General features: G+C 39.5%; 1 protein-coding gene across 1 annotated transcript in view; it reads right to left on the reverse strand.

The window, feature by feature from the left end:
- The window catches only part of DOK6 (docking protein 6), a 203,054-nt gene extending 183,505 nt beyond the window's left edge, over positions 1–19,549 (reverse strand). The window contains exon 1 of the mRNA XM_059469020.1: positions 19,435–19,549. Coding sequence (XP_059325003.1) covers positions 19,435–19,500 — 66 coding nt within the window. The 5' untranslated portion in view covers positions 19,501–19,549. The remainder of the gene's footprint in view (positions 1–19,434) is intronic.
- Positions 19,550–20,056: the final 507 nt, after the last annotated feature.

A 20,056-nucleotide genomic window follows, 5' to 3' on the forward strand; every position in this document is an offset into this window, starting at 1 on the left:
GCATGTGAGAGTTTCCCAAGGACTGATAGGCTCTGGAGACCAATTGTCCCACTGAGCCTGCAGGAGCTGCTACACCCCTGCTGCTGGCAGGCTTGCTAGAAGGAGAAGGCACACAGGCACACACAAACATCAACAAGGTGTTGTACAGCTCATGCCACCGAAGAAGGAGCTCCTGGTGCTCGCAGACAAGGCTATGGCATCATTTGCAGACCTGATAAATGAACAGCCCCCTGAAGCTCTTCCTCAATACCCAGCTAGAAGCCCCTCCAGGCATGCCTGCACAGTCTCCTGCTTCTGGGTACGTTGCCTTACTGAATAAAAGGTGTCCAACCAGAAATACTGGTTGTGATTTGTGTATCACCTCAAGTACTACTTCTAATATGAAAAAGAGAATTTACAACACTGACAAAGAGGTAGTATGATGGCTGTTTGCAGAGATGAAACCAAGAGAAACATTATCTTAATTGTCTGCAGTTTTCAAGGCCTCCAGTAGAGAAGATATTAGCTAAGAGCAAACCTTGAGCAGTGTGCTGGCATTAACTGGGCTCCAAAGAAAATGGTCATGCTGCCAAATGTAATTTTTCCAGCTGCCAAACCTTGATAAGTCCAAAGTCCTGTGACCTTGGATAGAAATTAAATCTTTGGAGACTCATGGGTAGATTTCCACGAGGGAAAAGATGAAGAACAGAGGTAAGCAGGAACAGGACAAGAGGAAATGGCCTCAAGCCATGCCAGGAAAGGCTCAGGTGGAACATTATGGAGAATTTTTTCAGAGAAAGCATTGTCGGGCACTGGAATGGGCTGACAGGGAAGAAGTAGGGTCACCATTCCTGGGAGCATTAAAGAACCAACTGGACATGGCACTTGTTGCTATGGGTTAGTTCACATTGTGGTGTTTAGTAAAAAGTTGGACTTGATGATCTTGGAAGTCTTTTCCAACTTTAATAATTCTTTGATTCTAAAAAAGAAAGGAGATTATGTTGACAGACGCTGCTTTTGTGGGGCAAACAAAAGCAGCAAAGAAATTTTTTAAGAGTTTTGATTACTGGAATTGAAGTAAGCTGCTGACTCAACAGCACTGACAGCAGATGTGTAAAAGAAAGAGGTTCAGAGAGTTTGAGAGAGCAAAACACAAATTGTAGCTGTTTTTTTTTCTATTATTCATCATAGATGACTGTTGAATTGCCTTAATGTAGGTAGTAAAGGGCCAACTGAAGCCTGGAAATAAAATATGAACCTATCTTCCCTGATCTTTCCCTTTTATGTTTATCCTGACCATATATGATTAGCATCCCTGAACTGGATGATCCCAGGCTTGCTTTATCTTCTTTGAAAACGATATCTGACATCATGTGTTTAGCTGTGTTTCCAAATGTGATCAGTCAAGTGCCTGAAATTTTACAGGGTTTTTTTTCCAGTTACATCAATAATACATTAGTAACCACTGCAGTTGTGAGAAAGGAAATTCAAAAGGCAGATCTAGCCAAACATTTAAAATTTAATGACTGTATTGCAACATGTGTGCAGCTTATATATTATCCTGTTAGAACATGCTGTCATATTAGTGTGCAGTTAAAACAGCCCCATGGTAAGGAATCAGGTAGGACCTTTTCTCCTGCAGCAAAATCCCTCCTACACAAGACTACCAAGTATTGCAGGCTTAAAGTCCCATTATAACAAGTGTAACAATGTTGGAAACTAGAAGCTGCAATTTTAGCTACCTAGCTTATATTCCTTTATTCCTCATTTAGAAAATGTTTTTCATACATTATATTGCTGTTTCTAAAGTTTCCTTCATTTGCTCATTCCAACAGCTATTTCTGTTTCACCACATCTATTTTCTGCTTGTCCAGCACTGTCTGGAATCTCTCTCCAGAGCAGCGACATTGTATTGTGAAAGAGAGTGAATCAAGTTAATAGCCATGCTTTCTACATTTATGATGCATCAAAGAATTGTAAGCGGAAAATGCAACTACGGAAACAAACTGTTTCTTCATTTCAGCCTTTTTTTCTTCTTCTTTTTTATTTTTTTTTTCTTCCTAGACTGCATGTCTTGGTCCACAGAAATTTTGGAAAAATTCTCTTGGAGTAGTAGAACTCCTACTTGCTGAAATCAGATCAGATGTCTGCCCTAAAACCAGACATGACAGAAGAGAATATAAGTTATTATTCATTCTGTTTGCCTTATACAAATGACAACAGCAAACAGAAGAGTATACTGGACAAGAACTCACAAGAAAGTTTTTTAAAGGAATTGAGGAATCCAACTGGAATAGAGGTATGAAAATATAAATTGTTTCATTCTTATTAAATCTTTCATTACTATTATTATTATATTCAAATTAAACTATTTTGTCCACTGCTTTTTAAAGTAGGAAATTCTCTTTAGTCCAAGATATTTTGCTGAAACATATACATACAAAGTAGTAAATGAGTACAAGATGCCCTAGGATATGACTGTCAATCACAGGAGTGCAACACTTAAGTAAAATTAGCACCTGAAATATCTGCATTGTATGTGTTAACCACGAGTTTTCTTCTTAATTTACATGCAAAAAAAAAAAAAAAGTTATCAAGAACCTCCTTCATTGGCAAACATCTTAACTACTTACTCAAATCACTCAAACATCCTCAATCAAATGCAAACACCATGACCAGAAACTGACTAGTTTGGTAGAGCCCTCTACTGATTAGAGAGAGGAAAGGAATAATAACAAACTATTTATCTCACCACTGATTTCAGATTAGACAAATATATAAGTATCAATTACTAACAAAGGCAATTTTCTATTTGAAATTTGTTTACTTCTGGTAAAGAAAATAAAAGTTCTGGACAGCTAAAGTCCAATAACAGACCAAACTGTGGAATTATTATTGTAGAATATAAAGCAAATAATAATGTCCATTAACACACAATTTTAATGTGCATTAGACTATAAACTTTATGTTTCATAATTTTGATTTGCTATTTACACAGAATATTGGAATTACCACCTCTCTCAGCATTGCGGTAGGCAGAAAAAATACCATCATGTTTGTGCTAATATATTCTATAGAAAAGATAAAAACAAGTCACATTTTATTCTTCTAAAACTTTGTCCTACAAATTTTAATTCTGCATCACAATTTATAAGGGGAAGAAGGTATCCCAGAAAAGAATTGGAACAGGAGATAAAACAAAAACTTTCATGACCATTGACAGTAAAGCACTATACAGGATTTAGTTCATAAAGTTCATGCAGGAAATGCTATATCAAAATTACTGGTAGAAAATTAAAGACAGAACTGTAATATAATATTGCCAACACTCACATGCAGATTACGTGCAAGATTTAATATGTCTAAAATGTTACCTAGTTCAAGAATGTATTAGTTTATTTCCCACTTTATCTTAGTAAAAACTTACTATCTTATATTGTTTGTTTCACACTTCAGTGAGGTGAAAGGAAAGGCAGAGAAAAGCTCATGACTTGTTGCCACTGGTATTTGACAGAAGACCCTTTTCTATGCTAAGGGAGTAGATGGATGCATTTCTGTAACTGTTTCTTGGCAACAGAAAGGAAAGAAAGTGACATATTTTTTCCTTTCTCTTTGGTTTTTTGTTGGGTATTTTTTTCTATTTTTAGGGGGCTTTTTTCTATTTTTGGTTTGGTTTTTGGTGATGTTTTGTTTGTTTGTTTTTTGGTTTTGTTTTTTCTTTTAACCCCACCCACAAGGAAGCACACAGCTTTGGAGTTAAAGAGACAATGGATCTGTGCTACTGCAAATTATTTTGCATTTTCCATAACCCTTCTTGAAATACATTGCTATTCAAATTTTAGTAAAACTAACAGGATTTAGATAGATTTTGCTGCATCTGTGGGTAACAGAACATCAGCAGACATTAGTGGATTCTGAATCAGATTGCTTAAAGAACGAAGTGCTACCCATTCCATGGATATCCACACAAGTCTGCCAAACAGCCTGGCAAGAAGGTCGTTCTTGTGAGCCAGACTTGCAAACCCCCAAGGCTTTTAAAACCAGCAGAAAGATACAGCCCTTGTTGCCTTGGACTTGGGAGCAACTCTCACATCTGCGTAGATAAGTTTTAAGCACAGCCTCACTGATGGTAGGTCTGTTTTGTCTATCAGCCTTTCAAGGCTAAAACTACTGAACCAACAAGGACTACTACAGAAGTGCAGAGCCCTGAGGAAACTCAAAACCAACCTGTCTTGTTATGTGTCTAAACAGCTTTAAAGCTGTTTTATTATGTATCTAAACCACTATGTAATACAAGTCTTAATATTTTATACTGTCATAGATCCACATGGAGTTACAACTCACTTAACTGAATACGGTTTGAAACAAAATTGGTCTAAGGAGTAGAGAAAATTTACAATCATAATTAATGTATGTTTGACACAATTTCCATTTAAGCTGCAGAAAAAATTAATATAATGCTAATTACTATTAGTTTTCTCAGTACACTTGATGAACATGATGTTTCTCATCTCCTGAACATTAATAAATATTGGATTAAAGCACTGTGCTAGGGTACTTCCAATATCTGCTTGGTTATACACATGCAGATGCACATTTTATGAACTGTGTGAGATGCTTGGAGAATACACTCTAGATACAGTATGTCCACAACAGTTTTAAATAGATCCTAATCATATGCAAGCACAAAATCTCTTTGAATACTGTCACATTTTTCAAACATGAAAGAAAAAACTCATTAGGAGCTCACAGCAGCATCTGCTTTTCACTCAGCTAGCATCTTACACATTCCTCTGCTCTAAGCTATGCATGCAGTATACAAAAACATGCTAAGACACAAAATAATGGCACTTCCAGAGTGTTATGTTAAGTACAAAACACATTTCTATTTACTTTCCCTTTTAGCTTTTTGGACATAAACAGCCATATAACATCACTACTTGGTATTTTTATTACTATTCCATAAACTCAAATACCAGTAACAATGATTTTTAACTTAATAGTTCAGAAATGAAACAGCAGGTTAGTAGCTCAAAAGGCCATTGAATTATAGTGTAGTAATAATGTTAAAAATGTGAGGATATCTCAGTTCAAGAACTAAAGGTCTTAATGTTTAAATACAATGGCCCTTCATCTATTCAGAACAGAGCAACATCACGTAAATCAGGGAGGTGAACACTATCACTCAACTATAGGCTTATTTCAGCACTAGCTGTATGACACAAAGTTTTTCTTGCTTTTCTGCTCAAAGAAAGGCCTTTCAGGAGTCTCAAAGGACAAATCTAATGATTCCACGTGCTGAAATACCTCGTTGTCATTTGGTGCTTCAGAAAAGCCTGCTGTTTGTCCTCACACTCTTCACGCAAGTGTGACTGTTTCTCTCTAGTTAACAAATTTTAGCTTGCATTAAACCTTATCAGTAAACATGGCAGTACTGCAAAATCAGCAATTAAGGCCTCAATAGCTTCCACCAATTAGGGCTGTTGTGTGCCAAGAGCTACAGCAGAGACAGATTGTGTGCTGGGTTTATTAACTCATTCTTTTTGCAGTGGAACAGCTAAGTGCCTCTTTTCTGGCCACATTAAAGTACATATAGTTGTTTTACAGTGACATACGCCTCTGCCTTCAAAAACAAAAACAAACCCCCCAGAAGGCTGTGAATTTTTCATTTGAGAGCCTTCATATCTATACTGAAGGGACTACTATCTCTATAAGTGAGATATAATCTAGCAAGGCTATACCTGTTGCTATGCAGGCAGCACTTCTTTTATTGAACCATTTAAATGAAATTGGTTTTCCACTTCTGTACCCTCATTGCTCATCATTGGTCCCAAAAAAAACCTGTACTGATGGGGACATCATTCAAATGAGTGACCACTTCTTCATCAGTGTGGAGGGAGAAAGGAACTGTTATAATCAAGCTTCAGAAATCCATTTGCATAGACAGGATGGCAGAAATGAATGATGGATTTAGGTTGAGAGAAATCTTTCAGTGAAAAAAAAAACGCCATGAGACTTTGAAGGATAGGTTTAACATCTCAGATGTTGGAGTGTAAGCTCTTTCAGGCAGGGACCACAATGCTGTTAGGCATTTCTGTTCTCCCCAGCACAGTTCCACAATGATTAATTTGCACTGCAGCACTAGAAATCATGAACAATTATAAGCCGTGGTTTTCCAAAGTGCTGCATACCTTCAGCAACTTTTTACTTAAATGCAGATAAAGAGGCAGACCTACAAAGAAACTCTGTTATTAAAGTCAAGATTTCCTTCAACAAGAGAACGTGCATTTAAGTCTAAATGTTAGAAAATGTCATTCACTGCATCTGTTAAGGATAACTGGAATGCAATATTAACAGCAATTCACATAACGGAGTCCATTTAATATGATCATTAATATTTCAGACTGATTTTGAAACTGAAGAAAAAAGAAGAAACCAAGATGCATATGTAACAAAATTTATATTTCATGAACCTTAATTGCTGTAACTAGGGCACAGGGATTAAAGGCCTATGCCTAAGGCATCTGGTCCTGAGGACAAAATATTACACAAGCATTTCAATTTTTGGGTTCAGAAATTGAGTTTTTTAACCCTCCTGATTCTGAAGAAAAGCTGAGGCATGAAATCTGAACAAATCCCATTTACATGGGATGCAGTCCTAAAACTACCTGCCTACCTGGGAAAAGAATTTTGAAGATGAGGATCTGCTCTGCCCAGCTTAGGTTTTGATAGCATTTTCTGGGGTTGAGAGAATTTTATGAAATTGCTGTAACAAAGGACTGACCGAATGAAGCTTGGTCAAAGCACTGCTACGGTGAGCCCCGAGGCTGGTGTGTGATACCTGCAAACACACACCCTTTCAGAGACACTTGCACAGTCTAGGGAAGGTCTGGCCCTCTTTACCAGAGGTCTTTCCTCTGTATTTGTTTATAAAGTCACTGCAAGCCTAACTTAATGAATAAACAGTAGTGACAAAAATCAAGAATCTCTTGGTAATTATGTATTGCTAGTTGAGCTTCCATTCTCACTATTTCAGTCACGATCATCTTAATGGCTATGCAGTCAGCTCTGCTTTGTTTTATAGCTCTCTAAAGCTGACTTCAAAGGGTGGCTAGCAGCATTTCCCATTTCAGATCTCCTGCTTAACTCATTTCATCTTTTGTGCATTCGGCTCAGCCCTGAGCACCAGCGACAGTGACGCTGTGCCACCACTGCAGGTTAGCTCAGGTCAGCAAAATCAATTTCATTTACAACTTCTTACGATTTCCTAAACTTAAAAGCTTGGCATGTACAGAAGAACACTGTATTCCTTCATATGCTTCTCTACCCACAAGCAGATATTTGGCCCATTAGTTCAGTCCCTTTTAATCAGTACAAGTTAAATCGAGTAAGTATTGTTTGTTTAAATGAAATGGGTATATATTCTTTCCTGTAACTTCGAAATTACAGAAAGGAAAACTGTTAGTTTTGCTATCTGAAGATCAATTAGTTATCCTGGTCTAGGAAATGTTTCAGGTAAGCCAGGGGTGGAAGAAAGAAAGAATTCTGAAGAATTGAACAAGAGGCACCACCTCGCTAGTTTTAAATTCCATTTCATTTAGATTGCAGCACAGGATAGATTAATCTTGAATATTCTTTTTTTTTAAGCGAAATGACTCTAAGCCATAAAATAATATTATACAGAAATACAGCACAAAGTACTGATTTTCCATTTCAGAGAAGAGAGAAAAAAAAATCCAGGCAAAAATTATTTTTCTGACATCCAGAATTCTGGAAAATACACTTCCAAAACCATTTTGAAACATATTTAACCTCTGGGTTCTCTTGGGACATACAATGCATTATGTTATAATCATGTCAAAATCATGTCAAAAATATTTACAAGTAGCATTTACTTTTCCAGTTTCTCCTTCAGTTCAAAAAATCCCAAAGCAATACATCTAAACACTATAGGTATATTATTGTATAAAGGCTGCTACAGCAAAGTTTATCCTCAAATAAATGCACTATAAGGTCCACCAGTATAAATTTTCCTCTCATTGGCCATAAATCTCATATAAATCTATTCCATAGCTGCTCCACAGATTCCTCCTTACCTCTCACTGTGAGGTTTCCATTTTCAATGTACCTCAGATTCCTAATTCCGATAGTTTAGCCAATGTTCTCTGCCAGCTGCTAAGCTGTTACCATTAGTTACAGCTCCCTTTCATGATTTGTAAGCATTATCTTCATCCCAAATGATTAGGAAATGTCTGAAAAGAGTCATCTCTAATGATACACTACAAGCATTCAGACCTAATTCTTCAAAATAACCTGAACCTTCTGAAACGGCCGTGACTCCGCAATATTCCATTTGGCCCCTGGGTCTTGGACAACTCCTGTAATGTGTATTAGCTTATATTCTAGAAAGAGAGCCTTTGCATTAATGTCTCTACTTCACCTTTAAAAAACTGCAGTCTTCTTCTTTATTAAGACCTCTAGGACCATAAAATAATTCTATTCTTGTTTTTCTGCAACAACATCAGACTACAGCAGACTGCTTCCTTCCTTGCACTTATTTCTTCTGCTATATTTTTAAAAAATATTTATAAATTTACTACATCACACGTCATTACTGGGAATCAGAGCTGTCAGAGATTCTGGTCCATTGGGGAAGATAGATCTCAGGATTTTTCACTCTGCTTTTTGCAAAACTAATTTTCACTAATTCTCACCAGCCAAAATTTATGTACAAATGCAGATTTAGTGCTGAGAAACTTTTTGTCTGTTGCACAGCTTTCCCAGTAAAAAACATTTGATCTTACAACACGTCAGAAGAAATTAAAGATGTGCTTACATTGAGCAGTGAGATCTAGTCAAGGTAACTATTATCTACACCTGAAACAGATGATCAAATTCATCTACATGCTCACACTTGGAGCCAAAAGTAGCTTGCTTTCTCTTATTTTTCCTTTAGATGGTTCTACATTAGAATTTTCACTATCAAAAAAAACCCCAGACATCCAGATTATTCAGTAATTGGAAAAATGTAACATGATGAGGGAACTCAACTTCATTTAATACATCATCACCTACGTGTGTTGATAATGAAAAAGGTTCAACAAATAATCTTAGCAAAGGCTACCCACTACATCTTCAACCTTTTTCTTTAAGCTATGACACACTGAAGAAGATACCAATCTTTCAGTGATCTCAAAATTATTCCTTTTGTGCAGGAAAAAAATACTTTTTTTGTTATAGGCAAACCAGTACCCTGACAATATTGAATGCTACAAATCTTCTGGAAGCTTTCAGTATAGTATTACTATTATGGGCAAACCATAATTTGACTTTTCTCTTTTTTTTTTTTTTTTTGCAACCTTATATATTTCCTCTGAATAACTGCTTCTGTAGTGCTCTTTTATTGCACATATTGTGGAGGTAGAATTCCTCAAGAAACAATGCATTTTGTTATCTGTAGGCTCTGTGAGGGGACTCAACTGCTCCGCCCTACAACCTGCACTAAGTCCCACAGACCTTCCTCTGTAGGACCATGCAAACACATATTCCCCCTGCTGGGCTCCTAGACATTATGGGTAAAACATACAACTTAAGGCTAAGTAGTAGCAATTCGTAGCAGAATGCTTCACATAAGCCTACAGAGTAAGGAGTTTCTAACTTTTTTGTGGAAGAATATGCCTTTTATAAAATTTGGAGATGAGGCAAGCGATGTCATCTCAAAACCTGGCCAGTAAGACACTGCACTAGGAAAGGAAAACAATGTTGCAGTAACATCTTTAACCCATCCCCTGCTTTAAAATAGGGTTGTTACTCTATGTGCCATATATTTGACAAAGACAGCTTTTCTGAATGGCCGAGGCCAGAAATTTACACTCACAACTGCAGAGGAGCAACCCAAGCAGTTATGAAATTGTCTCATGCACCATCCTCAGCTTTCAGGATTGTTCTGCCAAGTAAGATGTGAACAATTCTACCTTAAACATTTCAATATCCACTTTAAAAAGTGAAGTTCTCCACTTCAATTTTGTTCTTTAATTTTTTTCTCAGGGCAAAAGAAACATAGGGCCTATCAAAGTTACCAGCTTCAGACGTCTAGCATTCCTATTCCTGACACTTGTTTCTAAGAAGAACACTGAAAACTGATGAGCAGTATTTTCTATCAGTAAGATCTGGGTAGAAAATGCACAACATTTTCCTCCTTTATATAAAAAAATCTAAAAAAAATTACAGAACACATCCTGACTGTAAAAAAAAAAAAAAATCCATAGAAGAATTAAATGAAACACAACCAAAAGTTTCCTTTCAACCAAAAACTCTTCAAATCATATAATTATATTAAAACAGACAGCGACCCTGCCTGAGAGAGAGGTTGGATCAGGTGACCTCCAGAGATCCCTTTCAACCTCAGCCATTCCACAGTTATGAAATTCAAAAATCAAAACCGAAGTATGAATTATTCTGGTGTTCTCTATAGAGTTGTAGCATCTAAAAATATTTTGACCACAGTCAGCATTAGCCAACATATTAATTTTAAAGAACTTAACATGAGTTTATATTTGAGACAAACGAAATAAAGAAATCATGGGTGAGAAGAGATTATACTAATTGTAAAAACAGAAAAGTTAAGCTCAGAAACGTTTCCCATTTACACTAAAAGCACTCACTATGCTGGTATAAGGGGCTTTAACACAGCTTTAGATTTAATTTTTTTAGTGTACAGTGGGCTTAGTATGATTGAGAATAAGGCTGGAATGAATCAAAGTGCTCAAGATAACAAAAGACTAAAATTTAACTTTGCTAATACTGAGTCCAACATATCAGTACAAAGATTTTTGTCTTCTCGAGAGAGGTTATTTCATCCACAGTGCAAAAAGCTCTAGAATTCATTCTGTAGCTTAAGAAACTAGAATTACAGAAAATAAAACTCAGCAAAATATCTTTTATTTTAATAACCTTGCGACAGCTATGAAAATTAACCTCCACCCTTTGCTATTAGCGGATTTATTGTCATACTTTTATATATATATTATACACATCATACACCTTATTATCATCATACCAATCTAGCAATTAATAATTGAACACGTCAACTTCAGTTAAAATGAAGCTTCCTCTTCTTTTTAGGCACCATACAAAGCCAATAATTATGACCACTCGTTCAGAAAACTCCTTTGTATTCTTGATTTATAAGATTTCATGAACTCTTTTTCTCTTTGCAGGAAAAAAAGTGTTTGCATGAAGAATGAGATTATACAATTCACTCTGAGGGCAGGGTACCACAGAGCAAGACTGTCTCATATAAAGAAAAAGACCAGGGACAAACAAAGAGCAATGCAAGTACCAAGGGTTTCTTTCTCAGAAATGGCAGTAATTTGGTTCTACAGCAGTGACAGCCTTTCGATATTAAACTTTGCTATTAATTCTTTTTGCCATGAGCAGGTAGGGGAAATATGCCAAAGAGCCCTTCCTCCAGCAGACACAGAGTAACTTTTCCCTCCAGGTCTAGTCAATGCTGTGCGCTCCTAATTCCTCACTGACATGTTAATGAATACAACCTTTCCAAAGTTCAGCCCAGATAAGCCGGAGATGATGAGGGACATTTTGGCAACTGAACAACAGAGAGAAAGAAGATCAATCTTTTAAAAGATTTACACACTTCCCTTAATTATCTTCCTAATTTATGTGCATCTTAAGTGAACAGTAATTCCTGTGAGGCTCCATTTGCATGGGCTTGTAACCTCTCAGTATGACAGCGATGCCATGTTTCACACCTTGCAATTGTTAAAAAGTGTCAGAATGTGGAAGACTTATTTTGCAGGGGAGATCACTTTTGAGAAGAAGCATATTTCATAACTACCTTACAAAAGGCTTTTTTTTTTCCTTAATTTCTAAGTAGACTTCAAAATTAACATTCATCTCCAAAACTCTTTCCAAGGAGGCTATCCTACCCTATCCTAGCCAGTAAGAGCACTCCTGGAGACAGCAGATTCAATTCCGATGCCAGCTGCAAATCTCACTGTTTGGAACTCTCTTGACTTGCACAAGGTTTTCAGATATAGTGGTTTATGAGCTGTATCTATCAATCACACAGATTTTCTTCTTCAGACATGATGTGTGAACATGTTTTCTGAATACTAAAATAAACATTAATGTGCCCAAGTGTCAAGACAGTTACTGCACACACTCTACTCTCACTAAAATCTTTTTTTAAGTTTGCAATTTTGTCCTACCACATAAACTTTCTCCACAATAGAAAAAGATTTCCTTGTTTTTCTTTATTGATTTTCTTCAAGAAATTTCATAGTATGTAGAGTTGAAGTCTGTATTTTTTCCAGAAAAAGATGTCAATCAAACTGTAATTCATTACAATAATACAGCAAATCATTTTGAATCTTAGAGTTGCACTGCAAGTTGCAAGATTAAAAACAAAAATTGCAGTGCAACATTTGCAATTATTATTTCAAATACTGTATACATGAAAGGCTACAGTACACAGTAAAAAGACCCACTTTTTGGTTCAATAACACATTATTAATTTAAAGAACAGAGAGGGATATAATTTAGCATCCATACATGTAAAATATTGCTTGCCTTCAACAAAGAGAATATTTTACACTGCTTGCTCAGACTGAATGGAAGTATATTAACTACATCATGACATTTGTGAAAAGCCATTCAGCTAGCTGATCTTTCACATAACCTAAAACAAAAGACAAACTTTCCAGGGTAACATAGACCCCAAAACCTTTATTTTAATTTTATTATTTTTAAAAAGAGCATTTCACAGCACATCTTTTTTAAAATGTCTCATTGGTATCTATCTAAAATATATGCTCTATACAGAGCCACATATATAAACATATAACAACTGACTCACATACGCTGTTGCCTGAATATGTTGTTGCCAGGCAACAGCTATAAAGCATTTTGCACTGCTTGCAAAAATCTGAATGAATGATTCGGAGAGAGATTATTTCTAAAAAACTAGGAAGAAAACTCACTACTGGAATTACATGAATAATTCCTTGTATATTTCAAGGACTCATAGAGCATGTTCCTTCCATAATTACCAATTTCAGAAAGGACAATTCCTTTGAGTAGGATTTGAAAGGCATTTTACAACAAGGAAATTCATGTTCTATGCATGTGGCTAATGTTCCCACATGGACACTGAACCAAAGCCACCAAAGTTAATGGGTTCCTTAAACTGACTTCAGGGTCTTTTCATCAGGTTCTAATGTCCATTATAAGACAAAAATGACAGATTCCTAAATGAAAAACAGAAGTCCTTGCAGGAGATACAACAAATTCTCAATAAAATTTTACCATCTCACAATATGCAAGTGAGAGTCTGTACAAACACTTCTTTGTGTAATCTTCACATAGCTAATGTGTAATCTCACTGAGGCCAATGGCATTACACACAAGAGTAAAAATAGAAACATCTATAATCCATTGATAACATGGATGTGATATGCTATCTACAAAAGGGAACTATTTGACTCTACGTAAGTGCCATCCATTACAAAATTACTAGCCCTTTGGCTATCACACCTCTTGGGAATGAAGAGGTGGAAAAGCACATCAAGAAAATAACTGGGAAGCACAGCCAACTTCAAAGTTCTTACCACAAACCTGACCCACAAGTTGCTTTAACACAAACATTAGCATAAAAAGTTGTGGGACTTTTTGTCCTTGTTTACCATGGCTGCAAGATATTTCTTTCAACTTCCTGTACAATAGGCTTAATCAATAAAAACTGGTCAGAAGCTCAAGACGATTGTTCTTTACATAATGACCAAATTGGAAATCCATGTATTTTCCTTTTAATTCTTCAAATCCATTCACATAACTGTAGCAAGAGGAATGAAAGGAGTAATTATTGGTATTTTAAATGATACTTTCAGTATTAAGTAGCAAACGTGACTAGCTTCTTTAATGGATTACACTGAAATCCTTTTAATTCCATATCTCAGGTTGCCTTGAACTATGGTGAAAAAGAAACTCCTTTATGAGGAAGGAATCTGTGATCTAAATCCTGTCCATCTGGAGCTTTATAAAAATTAAATGAATTTATTATAAATAGGAAGTAAGGTTTTATAGTTTCATTCAAATTATTTTCATACTTCAAGATGTAACTCAGTTTTTATCACCAGTCAGGATGTGGTTATACAAATGGCAGTCTTGGTGCTTACAATCAGGCTGAACACCTTTCCAATAGATAATAATATAAAACAATCTATGGAAAGGTTATCCATTCCAGCTGCACTACTTGCTTGTACTTTTCCATGTGTTTGTTTGTTTCTTTGTATATGCTGTGGCAACTCAAAGAAACAGAAGAACCTTTACTTTGCACTCTGTATTCATCATGACCCACTTGCTGAGCCAGTGTGATCAATCAATGTAATCTCAAATCCAAGAAATTTTGCAGGTCCCTTTTCTTTCTTCACCCAAAATATACACAATATCAACTGAACGTTAGGATTTTGTAAGGCACATCCTGCATTATTTCAAGAGGAACAAAACTGCAATCAGTGGTTCATAGTCATAGCATTGTTAGTCCTGATTGATTTAAGACGGGTTAACTGCAGAAGGAGGAACACTGTGTTCATTTACAGAAAAGGTATCTGCAATGATCTAAAAGTATGGTTAAAAACAGGGGGAGGTTATATGGTAAAACTTCTAATTTGGTGACTAAGAGCAACCTATTATTTATTACTCAGTCAAGACTGACTGGCAGGTACAATTTTCTCTTTGGATAGATGTACTAGAGTATAAACTGAAGCACCCAGAAAATAATTACACTTAGTATGTGGAAACATGGAAAAATTAGTAATTATTAACAAACAGAGTGAAAATTTCCAAGAGATAGGATTCTTTCATTCTATGGCTGAGGCATGACAAAAAAAAAAAAAAAAAAAGACAAAAACAAACAAACAATAAGATTATGACTTCAAAGGTTGATATGGGTCAAAACAAAGTGACACAATATTTGTTCATTTTTAATTAGACTTCCTAATGTGACATCAAATTGTTTTTTTTTTCTAAGAAACAGCACTTCAGCAAGGCATGAAATCCTCACAGCTTAGTTTATTAGGAGGCAACAAAGGGATTCCAATCTGCTACAAGAAAGTTTCAGCCTATAAGCACAGCCAGTGCAGTACAAAATTATGTCATATGAATTTTAATGTGACACAAGTATGAAAGATTCCAAAAGAACAAAGGCAGCACAGTCCTGCTCCACACTACACAAATGACCTATTCTGATCTGAACAGCACACCACATTACAATCAAATTTATTTCAAAGAAGGGTCACACAGATCAAATGTAATGGCTGCTAGAATGAGTCTTTCCTTTATGTAGTATTAGAGAAAAGCAAAATATCAAACAATGTGGGAATGCCAGGGCACTGAAAAGAAAGGCATATTTAGGCTGCAGGGAAACAGATTTTATAAAGATTTTAATTACAGTCATCCTCAATGACTACAGTTTCTAAGTTTCAAAGACACCGTGATACCTTGATGAAGACATGACGAGTACACATGACCTTGACTACTGCAAAGCCTTGAACATATATGTGACATTTCAAGGCACCAGAGAAAAGTTTCATGTACAGTTCATGCCTAACAAAAGCAAGGAGACAGACTAAGTGTTCAGGCTGGCTGGATGGCTCTTTGTGGCCTGACATCTCCATGGCAGGAACCACGGTACTGCCAGAGTCAGAATACAGCAACAGAGAGGCTGGTAAACACCTCCTCAGCTGACTCTCCAACCTTACAACAAAAGCAACTGTAGTATCATAAAGGTATCAAAACAATGAGATCTTCTTGAAAACACTGGACTGTCAGAAGAATACACCATTCCATTTTACTTATTAATGAATTTCTGTAAACAAGCATGTAAGGATTACAGTGAAAAGCAGGCAAAATAAAAGTTAATGAACAAGTATCACTAAACAAAAAAGTAAGGACAAATTCTTGTAGTTCTTCTTGCCATGTATTTCCATGATTTAGGCATCATTTTTGTCTTCAAATCACTTTTCTGAACAGAATCAATTACTGACAGGAAACCAGCTTGAGTCCTGACTCCATGAGTACGATGAACAGAATTTGAAGGTATGTGGGGAGTAGGCAGAAAGGGTAACAAGTACTTACAGCAAGGTATAGGTGTAAAACATCAGAAGTAAACATCCTTCTTCTTAAAAAAAATCATAAAGATTTCTATTTTACAATTAGATGAAGATTTACTACTTGGGTTTCTGTACATTAAATTCTTAAAGAAGTAAATTCTACCAGAAAGGTCTCCCCAAATGAAAGCTTGTTGTTGTGGGGTTTTTTTCAATAAAATATAAATATACTATTGAAATATCTTCCATTTGATTCCTAGCCAAGGCTCCTTCAGTCACAAAACAGAATAAAAGCTGAATTGGAAAAATTTCCATAACGAACTGGCTACAAGCCTAAAGGTTAGAATTAGTTTTATTGCCCAAGTCTAGTACTAAAATTGGTATTAGACACCTCAGCTCTCCAAGTTTTAATCAATCTGCTTTTCAGGAGACTTTGAAATATTCAAAGAATGTAGACTATTATGCCCAAAAAAACCTACCCAGTAACTTCCAGTGTGTAAGAATGAAACATAACATAGCAAGAGATAAAATTCTATTGCCATGTTTAAAAATTATCTTAGCTTTAGTTTCCAGAACCTATAGCTCTCTTCCCTCTTCTAAGTATTTTTGTATTTTTGGAGGTTAGAAATATTCATTTGCTAGCAGACATTTATACCCCTGAAAACTGATGTATTCACCTACATAATGACGGCTCCAGTGCAAGTCATTAAGGTTTGAACTTGGAGACAGACATAAAGGAAAAAAAGACAAACCTTTAATGTTTCACTGGGTGAATAAAAATTGCATTAATTTAGATATTCAGTCACAAGAATCCAATTAGCTATGGATATATACACACATATTCATACCTTTCAACCATCACATTCATTTGAATTTTGACGCTATTTTCTATAAAATATAATCCATTTTAAATTGTATTTAATAGATTTATTCAGATGTGCATTTCCATATGTCATATTTAAGCTTATACTACCACCTGCCTGAGGCTGTATGGTCTGAATTGTCACCCTCTCACACTTCAGCAGGAGAAAATCCTCCACAGACACCATATGAACTATTTCCCTTCTGCTTAGTGTAGAGGTACAATAATCATTATGACCACGGAAAGCATCTATGCAAAAAAAGTTTTATGTGTCTCCCTTAAAAAAAAAAATCAGATATCTCCAAAACAAAATATTCAAGCCACATAAGACATTCTGCAATGAAATATCGCTCTCTTCACAATTTTTTTACACAGGTCAGCAAGTATCATCCAAGATTACTGCGATATGAACTCTACATTTGTTGCACGTATGACATAAACATAGATATATAAAAGTATTTGCATACATAGAGATATGCATATACATAATTTCACACTTAAAGGACACTTGAGATGGCTTCAAAGCCAGATTTGCAAAGCAAATAGACTAACTCTGCTTCCAACTACTAACATCAAGGTGATGGGATACCATCATCTCTCCGCTTTGTGTTGGGCCCATCCAATAACACTGCTGAGCAGGGGAAAAACCGACCAGCAAAGGTTAAGCAGAGGACTGCCAGAAACAAACTGAGGCTTAGAAATTGCTTCTTCAGATAAGATTAATGCTTGACTGATGCACAGAGTGACTTTGGGGCTGCAAAATCATTAAGAGCATCCATTCTCTTTGAATTTACACCATCTCTCAAACATTTGTAGTTGAGGCTATTAAGGGATTGGACCAAACTTCTCTGTGCTCTTTTGAAATTAACAGCCCTGCCAAGTCACCAAAGGGCTCCAAAGGTCAATTCATGATTAGTGTCCCACCATCCTGCACACTGTGTCTGCAAGCAATGCACAGCATCTGGGGGGGAAGGGAGAGAGAGGGAGGAGGAGATAAATATTAGCACTGTGATAAGCTCCCAGAGCACGACTCGGAGGAGGAGGGCAGATTTCACATGGTCCCTGATGTTACGTTTTGGGGAAGCAGGGACCACCTCCCTGGAAGGGAGAGCTGGTAGAGACCCTGCACTTTTCTGCACACCTGAAGGAAAACCGAAAGAGCGAACACAAAGAACCTCAGACCTCCTCCCAGCCTGAGGCCAACAGGCACCTGGACCTTTCAGGATTACTGGCAACATCAGCAGATGTGCAAGCAAGGATTCCTGTTCGCTCACAAAGGGCAGGAGACAGCCCAAACCGATGATTCCCGGCACCGACTGAAGTTTAGAAAATCCTGACCTCTGCACACACTCTGCTCCAACTTCACTGCCTTTTCAAGATTTGCTGCACCCCTTCAGGGAAAGTGCCCATGGCCAATCTGACAGCACACGCGGTGTCGCTGAGCATCCCGGTGGGCACTGCGAACAGCCACCCCCACCTAAGAGACTGCCCCTAGTTTTAAGCACTGTCAGCCTCTCTATCTGCCTTTAGGCTCATGAGGCTGTCACCCCGCTGCCTCCCGGTCCATCCCCGGAGCGCTGCAGGCTCCCATTCCCCAGTCCCCCGTGCCCTAGGGCAGAGCACCATCGCACCTCCACGCCTGCTTTACTCTGTTATTCCGGTATCAGCAGAGTGATTTCTGACCCTGCCCTGATTGAAAACATGCCCCCCCGAAATTGGAGCGATAGAGAAAGGGAGAATCTGTACACAAAGTTTACAGCTCCTGCTTGCGCCTTCCTCTCCCCACCCAAGCCCTTGCCGGAGGCAGCAAGGCGAGGGACCGGGGAGCGCAGGGACGGCCAAAGGGGAGCGCCAGCCCTGGGCTGGGGCACTCCAGGAGCACTGGGGCACGGGGCGCAGCTCTCCGCGGACAGTGACCCTGGCGGGCGATCGCTGAGAGGGAAGGGAGCAGCCGGCTCCCTCCGAGGCGCAATGGCAGCGCTCCCCACCGACCCCTCCGGAGCCGGGAGCCAAGTCCAACCAAGCCCAAGCCCCGGCAGCGGCACCAGCACCAGCAGAAGCACCAGCGGCACCAGAGGCAGCCCCAGCAGTACCGGCAGCAGCAGCCCCGGCAGCAGCCCCAGCAGCAGAAACCCCGGCAGCAGCAGCCCCGGCAGCAGCAGCCCCGGCAGCAGCAGAAACCCCGGCAGCAGCAGAAACCCCGGCAGCAGCAGCAGCCCCGGCAGCAGCAGCCCCGACAGCAGCAGCCCCGGCAGCAGCAGAAACCCCAGCAGCAGCAGCAGCCCCGGCAGCAGCAGCCCCGGCAGCAGCAGCAGCCCCGGCAGCAGCAGCCCCGGCAGCAGCAGGTCGCCGCGCCCCACGCTGGCGGCCCCGGCCCGGGGCACCACCGCCCCCCAGGCCGGCGAGGCGCTGCCCAGCGCCTCGCCCCCACCCCGGGCAGGGCCGGCGAAGGGAAAAAGAACTCACCCCCAGCTTCCTGCTGCGGATTTTTACGTAGCCCTGCTTGACTATATCGTTAAAGTTGGAGGCCATGGCAAGCGCTGCCTGCTTCCCCCCGTCCGCGCCCGGAGTCCTCCGCCTCCGCCGCCGCCGCCGCTGCCGCTGCCGTCGCCTCCTCCTCCTCCTCTCCCGGGCCCTCCCGGGTGCCGCCGGCCGCTGGTTCCAGAGGCGCTTCTGGCATCCAGGCACCGGCAGCCGCCGCGCTCCGCTCCGCTCCGCCCGCGCCCCGCTCCTCCCGCGGCCGCTCCGCTTCCCTCCGCACCGCACCGCCCCGCCGGGCGGGTGGCGGCCGCTCCGCCCCGCTCCGCTCTCGGCCGCCCCTCGCCGCCCCGCTCCGCCGCCGCCGCCCCTCGCCCAGCTCGCTCCGCTCCGCTCCGCCCGGCGGCGGCTCGGCGGCTGCCCGCGCCCAGGGCCGGCAGCGGGGCGGGGCGGAGCGGGGACACCGCCCCCGGCGCCGGCGCTGCCCGCGGGGCCCGGGAGGGGCGGGGGCGCCTCGGCCCGGCAGAGCCCGGGCATGGCACGGGGAGCACGGACGGGGCTCTCCTCGGGCGCCCCGGTGTTGCCCGCTTTTCTCCAGGCTGGCGGGTGG

This window comes from Ammospiza nelsoni, chromosome 1, assembly GCF_027579445.1.
Source record: "Ammospiza nelsoni isolate bAmmNel1 chromosome 1, bAmmNel1.pri, whole genome shotgun sequence".
In the NCBI taxonomy this organism is placed as follows: Eukaryota; Metazoa; Chordata; class Aves; order Passeriformes; family Passerellidae; genus Ammospiza; species Ammospiza nelsoni.